The sequence below is a fragment of the Hippoglossus hippoglossus genome, chromosome 3, assembly GCF_009819705.1.
Source record: "Hippoglossus hippoglossus isolate fHipHip1 chromosome 3, fHipHip1.pri, whole genome shotgun sequence".
NCBI classification, from domain to species: Eukaryota; Metazoa; Chordata; class Actinopteri; order Pleuronectiformes; family Pleuronectidae; genus Hippoglossus; species Hippoglossus hippoglossus.
In genome coordinates this window covers 25,510,401-25,521,935 of record NC_047153.1, presented here as the reverse complement: position 1 = coordinate 25,521,935, position 11,535 = coordinate 25,510,401, and the positions used below count along the sequence as shown (strand labels likewise).

Below are 11,535 nucleotides of genomic sequence, written 5' to 3'. Positions count from 1 at the left end.
ACACATACCTATATAGTAAGTACAAATATATTTATTACTTTTTATATCAAGGCAAAAAGAAGATCTTTATATATAGCCGATAGTTTTGCGAGCCAGCCGATGTAGCGGAACTAACGAAGAGCCAGTGTTTTGACCCGGACACATATTCCGTGTTCACCTCCTCCTGTGTGGTGTATTGTACACAAACTGTGGTGTTGTATGAAGTTTGCCCTGCGGTCTCTTATCTAAACGTGGTAAAGTAAACACTCACATTATTCATACAGACTCGTCACAATAGAATCATATAATTTCAGTTTCTCATTGTTTAACCTGCACGATCGGTTTATCTCGTTTTCTCTTTGCATGTTGGTTATTTAACACATCGCTGTGTATATCTGTGCAGCTAATTCGTGTTTTTACGGATGCCAGACATTTTGTCTTTGCACATTATCTTGCATGTTTGTATAATCTGTCTTTTTACACGTTTTATGGCATATAACTCTCCCTCTTAGATTTTGTACATTTGGGTATTTCAGTCAGAGGCTCCAGTTGATTTCTCAGCTGCAACCCTCACTCTGCTAATGAAACCTGTCTCCATTAGGTTATCAACAGTTATTGTCACCTTTATATTACTAGAATAATTAATGGATACTTAATGATAACTGATATGTTAGTATCATTTTTATATTTAATCTAACAAATTTAGCGACTAGTTAGAGGTAACAACGCAGGTAGCATCAGGGTAAAAGTTAACCCGGATCAATATTTCCTTATTCTAAACATGACTGACCAGTGGCGTCACCACAGGCGCCCTCATCCTGTTGATCAGCTGATGTCTGAACTCTGTGTATCTGCTCAGGCATGTCACAGGACAGTCAACACGGCAAGTGGACCATCTCTAGCAGCGATGATGACAATGATGAGGCTCTTCCTCCCTCTGGGACTAGACAATCTAATCCCGACCAACCCGCTGCGTCCAGTCACAGCCCACGTCGGTCTGCCTCTCCCCCTGTCCCAAAACTAGAACCAGCATCAGCCCCTCTGGAGGTGAAAGCTGAACCAGCCCAACCGTCTGTATCCTCACTTGCCATCGGCTCTGAAGCCAGACAATTGGCTGCGAAGAACCTGTTGAATCCAGTAAAATATGAAACTAGTCCTTCGTTGGCTGGAAAGCGAAAGAAAGATGTGTCGGATGGTTCTGGCTGGGCTCTCTCAGATAGCGATGATGATGGGGACGTGAAGGCGAACAGCGTTAGTAACCTACCAAAGAAGGTCCCTCCAACTCCCAAGGCTAAGAAAACCAAGGTGGAGGACGAGCGGCCTCCCAGTCCCCACGGCCGCATCTACTACATCGACGAGCCAGAGGACTTCTTCGAATCCAGTATTCCCTGTCTGAATGACACCTACAGGTTTTACCTCAACAAGGTCACGGGCCTGGACAGGAAGTACAACAATGGAGCGCTGCACATCAGAGGTGAGAGACCTCTCCCTTGATTAAGTCTGCTGGTGTCTGGTTTGACATTTCAAGATAAAAACAAAACATGAGCACAGGTTCACAATAAGGTGACCAGTTGGAATGTCCCTATCCTTTTAAGTTAGTGCTTTCAGTAACACTACTCACATTTGTCACCATCAGTCCTTTATAAATTAGTTTTATTAAGTAATCTTTGCTTTTATCTTTTCATCTAGACATTCTCTCCCCTCTATTTGGGACCTTAAAAGAATCTGTTCAGGTGAGTAACAATTGTTATGCCTCCGCACTGGTGACAGCAATAACAAGAGGGATTATGTATTGAGGAATTCTGCTCATCCCTCTGCTTGTTCTTCTGTCTGCACGTCTGTCCTCTCATTAATACGATATATATCAGGATTACCTCCTGGGAAATTCTTCAAATATGTCACGAACATTCAGTTGAACTCATAGATGAATTTATTAGAATTTGGTGGTCTTAGGTCAAAGTCACTGTGACCTCACAGTTTTGCCCATAACTCAAGAATTCAGAATTCTGACAAAACACAATTAATACATTTTATAAAATTCCTTCAAAATCGTCACTACCTATAATATACAAGCCTGGATCCAATAGATATGGATGTAAACTGCAACTTGACTAGTTGGCAGAGGTGTAATTAACCACGAGGCAGTAATTCTAGTTTTTTAAAAGCCATGCTTGTGCCATGGCTTCAGGGCTCTCAGTGGGTCGGTCAGCCAACTTCTTTGTTCTGGACATTTGGTCTCCAGAGGTCAAAGCCTGCAGATGATTATGGTTCCCTGACTTTTCCTCTTGTGCCACCATGAGGTTGACACAGTTTTCTTTTTTTTTTTAGTCTAATGTTTCAACAGTTATTGGCAACATTGCTATGAAATGTTGTGCAGCTCTGGTTCTCAGAGGATACATCTCTGTGACCAGGGTGATTCCTTTTACTTTTGACCTCCCCCAGTGTTTGTCAGTTGCTTTGTTTTTAAGCAAGATAACACAAAAGCTACTGGACTGATTACAATTAGAAGGATGTGCTATGGGTCAGGAAAGGATCAATTACCTTTTAGTGCGGATGTGGATCAGGGGCCAGATCCAGGATTTCTTTTTTACTTTAACATTGCGAGGTTGGCATGGAAGATGTTTTATTTTTGACATTTTCACTGAATATTTATGGATCTGGCACATTAATGGAACTGGTGTCTATGAGTGTGGGCAATTTGGTGCAGCTTGATTGAATTTAAGGAGACTATTTGGCCTTTGTAGATATGCGCCATTCTTGTGTCATTCTATTTGTCTAGTGTCATCATCAGGTACAAATTTAATTTGGTATTCTGTAAAACGAATTACATTCACATCAGCCTCAGCTTTATTTGAGGATGGAACACGTTGTGAACATTATAGCTGCCGACATTAGCATTTAGTTCAAAGTACTGCTCTGCTTACAAACAGCCTCTCAGAGCTGCTAGCATGTCTGTAGACTCTAGTTTACATCTCGTTGCTTAGTGAGTAGACAGATATGGTTCATTAATATTCTCTTTTTCTTCATAGTTTAACTACTGCTTTGATATTGCCTGGATGGTAAACCAGTTCCCACCAGAGTTCAGGTAAGTTCTGCTTCTCTGCAGCTGTCACATTATCACAAACACATCCCTGTTTCAGATCCCTGTGTCTAGTTTGGCTGGTATTATACTGGTAGTATCATGAGCTGCTTTCTCATGATACTGAATAAAAAAACAGAACAAATGAGAAAAATCTCCAACAACCTCTCTTGTGACAACATTCTTTCATGTAATCTTCTGAGCATTTAGGAGATAGTTTGTTGCCTCGGTAAAAAGATTTTCAAGCCTTAAATTTGAATGATTTTTTAAATTATTTTTGCAGTTTTCACTACGATACACTGTGTTGTGTTTTCAGGGATCTTCCAGTCCTGATCGTTCATGGAGATAAGAGAGAGGCCAAGGCCCGGCTGCTCAAGCAGGCTCAACCTTTTCCGCATGTTCGATTCTGCCAGGTACACAGTCATTGCCACAGAAAAGTGGTTAGTGTAGAAAAAGTGTTTCTGAAGTATTTACACTCTACTTGCAAATTCTACTGAGGTGCTTATGGTGCAAAACAACTGAGTCATAGAGAAAAATGCCTCAGGTATTGCAAACTTGTAAATTTCTTTTACCTCTCCAACAAACACAACAGTTGCGCCTTCTGAGATTCTTCATTGCAGATACACAAATCCTACGTAACGAATTACTGCTGCAAATTTGATGCAAGATGCATTCTGTGTGAATGCATCTTGCATCTTGAAATCAAGGATGTGAAGTCATGTACAAAATATGCACATATCAGCAAATGCACTCTCACTTTTGCACCAAATATCTTGGTGAGAGTGGAGCAAAAGTGATTTCCGTGTCTGTAGAGCCTGGGCCATATGTTTATAATGTGTGTAAATGAATGGTACATACAAAAACCTTTGGAATTAATGCAATTTGAGCCTTTTATTGGTGACAAAAGCACTTTAAGTGGACATTTTGGGGACTGTCACAGTTGCCCCTTACGACGACATTGTAGCCACTGCCGCGGCCGACAATCTACTTGACTCTTTCCAAAAGAAAAATGCATGAATTCCCCTTTAATGGTAGTTGGCAAAAGTTAATGTTATAGAGACTGTTCTTTAAGCCTAAAATCTGTTCTTCTGTTTAACCTGTGTGATTTTCTGTGACAGGCCAAGCTGGACATTGCTTTTGGAACTCACCACACGTAAGAATTTCATTCCTTGCCTTGTATTTCACCTGCTGTTTTTTAAGGTTGTTGCTGTTGCTAACTCATCATACCTCTCCTGGGGCCTGGGCTAGGAAGCAGGATTTACGGTTATCGGGGTAACCTGCTCCGGAGCAGGTTAAGTTGGACATTAGAGAGCAAGCAGTATAAAAGCACCGCCAACTGACCAGGAGATGGCGGTAATACACCTTGACGTTGGTTGCCACCTGCCAATAAACCTAACAAAGAAAAGAAAAGAAAGAATCAATTCCTTTGAAATATGACAACCCACAAATACATGTATTATTACTATTATTATTATTATTACACTGTTGCCGCCCTGTATCATTATGCCACTCTGTACATTCTACATGAAATTATGAATTATCAACTTTTCACACTTTACACTGGTATCAGCAGGCGAAACACACAAAGTTTATAATTTATACAAAACGCTGCTCACAGGTTGCACATATAAATGTATCAGAGGGAAACCTTTGGCTCCTGTTCACTTCCAATCTGTGTGAGCGAGGCAGCAAATAAAACATTCACTTCCTTTAAGGAGCAAATCCACAACTTTGGTGAACTTCGACCTCTGATATTTGCTTAGCATTGGCCTTTGCTAGACATGTTGCTTGTCATAACATGTAGTACGAGAAGTGACCACATTACACCAATCCTTCTCTTCACTGGTTACCTGTCCCCCATGAGCCTGATCGCTCCCTAAGATCCTCAAGCAGGGTCCTACACTAACTGTTCTAAAATATCCACTTGTAACTAAAGGTGATCAAACTTTTTCCTGTTCGGACCCTCAGCTGTGTTTCTCTTTCTTAAATCTCTTCTTATAACACTTAACTACTGGTATGGTTGAAACTATTAATTGTATTTTATCTTCTTAACCTTTATTTCATGACGTAACTTTAATTTGAAAAGGTTTTATATCTATAAAGTTATTTATTTATTTATCTTGTGTGTGTCTTTGTGCAGCAAGATGATGCTGCTGTGGTATGAGGAAGGCTTCCGAGTCGTCATTCTGACCTCCAACCTCATCAGAGCCGACTGGTACCAAAAAACACAAGGGTGAGTCTGAAAACTCTTCCAACCTTTGAACATTATCATACGTTTCATCTTGTTTGCACCATATCCAGATATAAGGTTTGTTCATGGACGTAGCCCTGAATCTATCACTTCCCAACCAGGATGTGGATGAGCCCTCTGTTTCCACGGTTACCAAAGGGCAGCAGTGCGAGCGCAGGTGAGTCGCCCACCTTCTTCAAGAGGGACCTGCTGGAATACCTGGCGTCGTACCGCGTGCCAGAACTAGAGGAGTGGATCCAACGAATCAAAGAGCATGACCTGTCTGAGACCAGGTAAATGGGGAGAACCTGCAGAATCTCACACGAGACATCACATTTATCGTGATCGTGCAGCTGAGCTCAGATCAGTTGTTAATGAATTGAATTGGATTGCAGGTTACACTCACATTATTGTTTTCCTATCAGGGTGTATCTGGTTGGCTCAACCCCAGGCAGGTTTGTTGGTGCAGACATGGAGCGCTGGGGCCACCTGAGGCTGCGGAAGGTAAAAAATAATTCTCTTTCTCTCTCATCTCACTATTCTCTTGCTAACTTGTCACTAATCTACAGTCGTCCCTGAAAGAAAAGTCAACAATAACTTCATCATGACCTTTGGTTTTATATAGCTGCATCTGATCATATTTTCACTGCAATAAGAGATGAGCAGGGTGATTTGTTGTTTCGGTGCAGTGTTTTTTTATAGGATATGAGAATAAAAAAGATTTATGATTACCTAAGGGATTGTTCCTTGAAATACAAATCACAAATGGAACTGTACTGCAGGAAGTTGCACACACTCATAAATATCAGCCCCCTAAACATGTCTGGGTTTTTTTTTGTATCAAGATCCATTAATTATTTTCTAAGAAATCAAGGAAAATGTTGCCAAACGTCCACAATTCAAAGAAAGTGAAAATTAAATATTGATCAGATCTTCCCCTGTTCCAGATCAGCACCCACATGTAATGGGTTCTTTTCTGACCCATAGCACATCCTTTCACCAAGATTTGTGGTAAATCATCCAGTAGTTTTTTGAATTTTTATGTCCTTACTTAGCAGAGGTAATAACCAACGACTTTAGCAGGAGTTTTACATCAATGCTTTGTTTGTTGTTTGTTTTATTTTGTTGATTATGGTTTCATGGCTTTGCATTGCAAATCAGCGCTAAAAACTCCTCCGTACATTTTATTTGTGGGGATTTCCAACAGACATTACAGTTTGCTGTTAAAGGGCTTTGCATACACGGATGACTTTAGAAAGTGAAAGCTGTTAACCAATGCAATAAATCAATGAGCAAACACGGATGCTGCAGAAAGGGCAATGTGAATTTGGCTTTTTTCATATTATAAATCTAGATTTTTTTAAATTCCAGAGCTTCCTTTAAGACACAAAGACAAAACAATCCCATGTAGCATTACCAGCCAATAAGCAAACTTGACACTGACTGTGACATCTGTGATGAGTTTGAAGCCTCTGCACATTCATTCTTATATTGTATTGAAATGAGCTGAAATTGCTCAAACCTAAACTAGCTGGAATTTAGGGTATCAATCTGAAAGTGGATATTCCTTTAATGACCACATGTATGGTCAATACTTTAAAAAAATTTAACTTAAAGAAATTCTGTTCTTTCAAACCAGCATCATTACTTTATGTGTAGTGCTGAGGACAGGTGTAAGTATCACTGTGATGACCTGATGAATTAGATAATACCAAAATGCTCTCGGTGTCTCTAATGTGGCTAAAATAAAAGGATTACGACAGCTCCTAAAGATGTAATGAAATGTATCATGTAGTCTCTAACTGTGATTTGTGTTTTATATCTTTCTTCCATTCATCGTCTGTTTCAAGCTGTTGCATGACCACGCAGAACCAATTCCCGGGGAGGAACGGTGGCCTGTGATTGGCCAGTTCTCCAGCATTGGCTCCATGGGACTGGATAAGACCAAATGGTTGGCAGGGGAATTTCAGCGCACCTTGACCACGCTTGGGAAATCCTCTCTTCGTTCAGACCCCCCCGTGCACTTGGTATGTTCCTCCAGCAAGAAGTGAATGTGGTCCTTTGCTTGAGTGATGCACCATATAGTGTTCAGTGAGTTGGTGCAACACAGCAGCACCTCAGTTGTTTTGGAAACAACTGGCTAAATTAAAAATTATCATCAAGTGTGTTTAGGGTTAAAAGCAGCATTTGATGAAAACAACACTTTGACATCTATTAAGCATGGGGGGGGGGGGGGAAATATCCCGTTGTATGGCAGTTTGTGGCACACAGGGAAGAATGGATTCTGAATATCAGCCAAATCAGTTAGAATTAGTCTTCTATTCCATAATTCCTTTATTATGAACGCCTTCAACAAACACTGGCGGAAGCTTTTGGATTGTCTCTCATTGTCCCCTGACCTGAAAACTGAGAATCTGTCGGTGGATCTCAGACATGCTGTCCGGGCAAAGCAGCCTAAAATTTTGAATTTGAATTTAAAGTGATCTCCAAGATAAAATCAGGAATGGAGAGACTTTTATTTGGGATATAAAAAGTCTTCACAGGCTGCGGTATCTGCCAATGAGAGGATATTAAGCAGACAAACTTGCCGGAACATGATTTTAGTTTGGAGGGTGGGAAATTCACCGCAGCATCAAGAGCCCTGAGCTCTGCCAGGATGTTGGACACGGTGGGACTGGGTTCATCGTTCTCCTCTGTGAACCACCTCCCGGCAGTGTTGATGAGCCACGCTGCAATGATGAACTGCTCGCTGGGGTTGGAAGGCAGATCTGGACTGCAGACAAAATTATGTCTGGTCCGGGACTTCATGTTTCATTTGGCCACAACTTCCTCCTCATAATTTAACAGCTTCATCTTTTCCAATCTCCATCATGATAAACTGCTGGTAAGCTGCTCTGGGACCACAGCCATCCTTATCTCTTTGACTGCTGTATCTCGCTATCTTGGGCTTTTTACCAGCCACCTGACACAAAACGAAATTTCAGAATATAACTGGATGAAAATTAATATCCTGCTAACAGTGTAATGCAAATGAAGAGCTCTTCTGAATCAAGCTTCAACTGTAGGAAAGATCACATCTTTGCATTCTGTTGTTGTTTGTTTGTTTTGTGTTTGTTGGCATCTTTCATATCTTTGATCAATAATTTCACAAATCAAGTGAAGAGCTAATGGGTTGATATTTTTGCAGCTGTATCCATCAGTGGACGATGTGAGGACTAGTTTAGAAGGCTATCCAGGTAAGACGCATTTTTTTTTACACATTTATATTTTGCTCAAATATATATATATGGGTATTGTATACATTTTACTAGAAATGACCTCTAGAAATGCAGGTTAAATTTGGCCACAGGGGTGTTGGTCACTTTAGAAATGTATTTTATTTATTTTCTTTTATCCATCTAATATATTTTATACAGTCATACTGTTATTATTTGGTGACTGGTGAGTATTTGGTTGTCATATAAATCTTTTTTTTTCCTCCAGCGGGAGGCTCTCTTCCCTACAGCATCCAAACAGCTCAGAAACAGCTCTGGCTCCACTCGTACTTTCAGTAAGTTCATTACTACTGCTCATCAAATTCAGTCCTACTGTAAGCATTTACTGGTAGGGCACCATCAGTAGTAAATTATTATTGGCAGTCTTTTTTCTTTATGCTGTCGCCTCTAAATTAGATGTTATTTTCCTTCATTTTCAAACACACCAAGGACTTCATTGAAACTGGGCTTTACTTGTTAAATGCATAATAAATGGTGAAGATAGACATGTCGACATTGTTGTAATTGATTAAACTTCATAAATTTCATAACATAATTATAGTGACCAAAAATATCCGTTATTAGAATTATTGTGGTATAATTAGAATTTCCTAAAAATGTTCAGTAAGTGCTAATACAAAAACTGAAGTAATTTCATGAAGTGTTATATTTAAATTATTTTTTTATTTATAATAAAAGTAAAAGAAGAAGGTTTAGCTTGTTAAAGCACAACATGAAATAAGAAAATCAAATGTGCAAAGTCATGCCTATTGCTTTTCAAAAGTCTTATAATAAGTGTAATATCAGCTAATTTGTAAGTCATTTCTGAATATCATGATAATGCTTGAGAATTTTCAGCTCAGTCTGAGGAGCTGAAAATCAGCACAATAATCACGGTGATTAAAGACTGAAATTGTACAACTAACCGTTACACACTGTATACGGTGACTCAGGTGACCGCTTCATCACTAGTTGTAATGTATATAGTTGTAATGAAGCAACTTCCAACATTACTGCCAGACTCTGTTACATAACCTGAGAGCCGCCTGTAGAACTAGGTAGATAGTCGTGACCGTCTGTTACCGGATCAATTCCCAAATACTGTAACTGGTTAGTTAACGCAGCTCTTTCCATAGAACTACATTTTTCAAGTTTAATTAAACAGATCAGTGACATACATTATATGTGTGTTTGTGTGTGTACGTAGCCGTTGGAAGGCAAACACAACAGGAAGAAGTCATGCCATGCCACACATCAAGACGTACATGAGGGCGTCACCAGATTTCACTGAGCTCGCCTGGTTTATCGTCACAAGGTGAGTGTGGAATTATTTATGCTTCTTTATTTGCACGTATATATGATTGTGTTTTTATTTCATCGACGACAAAACCGCTCCCAACAACAGTCCGTTATATTGGGCTGTTCCGAATAAACTTCCACACCAATGGTCATGTTACAAAATGATCCTTCCCTTATCACACAGATGTACATTAAACCTTGTTGTGTGTTCTGTGTGTGTGCTTCAGTTCCAACCTGTCCAAAGCAGCGTGGGGTGCACTGGAGAAGAACAACACTCAGGTGATGGTCCGGTCGTACGAGCTGGGAGTCCTCTATGTGCCCTCCGCCTTTGTAAGAGAAACACACATGGACAAACTTTGTGAACTTTGTAGATCTTTGTTCATATGACTGAATGTTGGAGATAGAACGCTGCAGTGAATGTGATTTTATTACAAAAAATACATTACCATGCCATTCACACCTCTATGCATAGAAAAAAGTATTTATACACGCTGGATAACAACAATTCTCACTGCATTCTAAATGATGTATAGATAATTTATTAGATGTGATGATTGTCTCCTTACAGGGCATGAAGACTTTCCCTGTTCTCAAGGATCCGTTTCCTGTCTCCTCGTCGTCCTCTGGTTTCCCTGTGCCCTTTGACCTCCCCCCTGTATGCTACTCTCCTAAAGGTACAGCTTCAAACACCACATGATCTGTTATAATGCTTTACTGGGTGGACCTGTTAAATATCTCATGGCCATTCATTTTCTGTCTGCCGTGCTCATTGTTTAAATGCATAGTTAGGTATTTTTTGTTTCTGAAGCCCCTGAAGACAGAGTAGTATTTATACCTATTCTAGTAAAAATGATAGTGAAGAATTAGTCCTATTTTATGATTATTTCTATTCAAATAATTCATGGATTATATCTGAAGCAAAGCCATTCAATTTCTTTTAGCAATTCAATGCATTTGAATTAGCATAATTAAAGAATGATGAAAACCAATGATAAACGAGATGCCAGAGGAACCACTCAGATATGCAGCTTTGTGTGAGGCACGTTCTTCCACTTTAGCCAGTGAAGGAAAACACTGGCTCAGCACAAATGCTGCCAGTTTATTTATCAAACGTAATATTCTTCTAATTTTCACTGACCTTGTTTCTCTCTGTGTTTTCAGATCAGCCTTGGATCTGGAACATTCCGTACAACCAGGCTCCCGACACACATGGCAACATCTGGGTTCCCTCCTGATCTCACACACACACACACTTGTCTTACTTTAACACCACTGTTTTTGTAACTGTCAGTATTGTGTCTAGATGTTAGTTGTCAGTAACATTTATTTTTTTATATTTTATACCGAACTGTAGACACATGTTTACCAATAAACAAAATAAATCCAACACTGTCCACTTATCATGTATCTATTTTGTAAATGTAGCAATAGGATTTTTGAAACGGACAAACTGCAGCTCATTAGTTTGGGTTAAGCATGTTGATTAGCTCCGCCAATACGGGTTTCAACCCTGTCTGTTTGTTGGTTCGTTGGTTTGTTTGAAAGCAAGATTACACAAAACTACTGGATGCATTACTATGAAACTGGGTGAAACCATGTGGAATGGGTCAGGGAGGATCCATTGAAATTTGTTCAGGATCAAGGCAGGTTTTTTCACTTTCTTTAACACTGCGTTTTTTCAACATTTGCATTAA

General features: G+C 39.7%; 1 protein-coding gene across 1 annotated transcript; it reads left to right on the top strand.

Moving 5' to 3' along the window:
• Positions 1-103: 103 nt before the first annotated feature.
• Positions 104-11,235, top strand: tdp1 (tyrosyl-DNA phosphodiesterase 1). Its single transcript, XM_034571726.1, has 16 exons — positions 104-233; positions 839-1,453; positions 1,669-1,712; positions 3,009-3,064; positions 3,375-3,471; positions 4,177-4,211; positions 5,199-5,291; positions 5,411-5,581; positions 5,714-5,792; positions 7,139-7,315; positions 8,476-8,524; positions 8,772-8,838; positions 9,750-9,857; positions 10,069-10,171; positions 10,410-10,515; positions 11,003-11,235. Exons 2-16 carry the CDS (start codon positions 841-843, stop codon positions 11,074-11,076), a joined length of 1,872 nt encoding a protein of 623 aa, XP_034427617.1. The 5' UTR covers positions 104-233; positions 839-840; the 3' UTR covers positions 11,077-11,235.
• The last annotated feature ends 300 nt before the right edge of the window (positions 11,236-11,535 follow it).

Coding starts and splice junctions, on each gene's coding strand:
- tdp1 (XM_034571726.1), top strand. CDS start 841: ATGTCACAGGACAGTCAACACGGCAAGTGGACCATCTCTAGCAGCGAT. Junction 5,292..5,410: donor TGGTACCAAAAAACACAAGG/GTGAGTCTGAAA, acceptor CTTCCCAACCAG/GATGTGGATGAGCCCTCTGT. Junction 10,172..10,409: donor TCTATGTGCCCTCCGCCTTT/GTAAGAGAAACA, acceptor GTCTCCTTACAG/GGCATGAAGACTTTCCCTGT.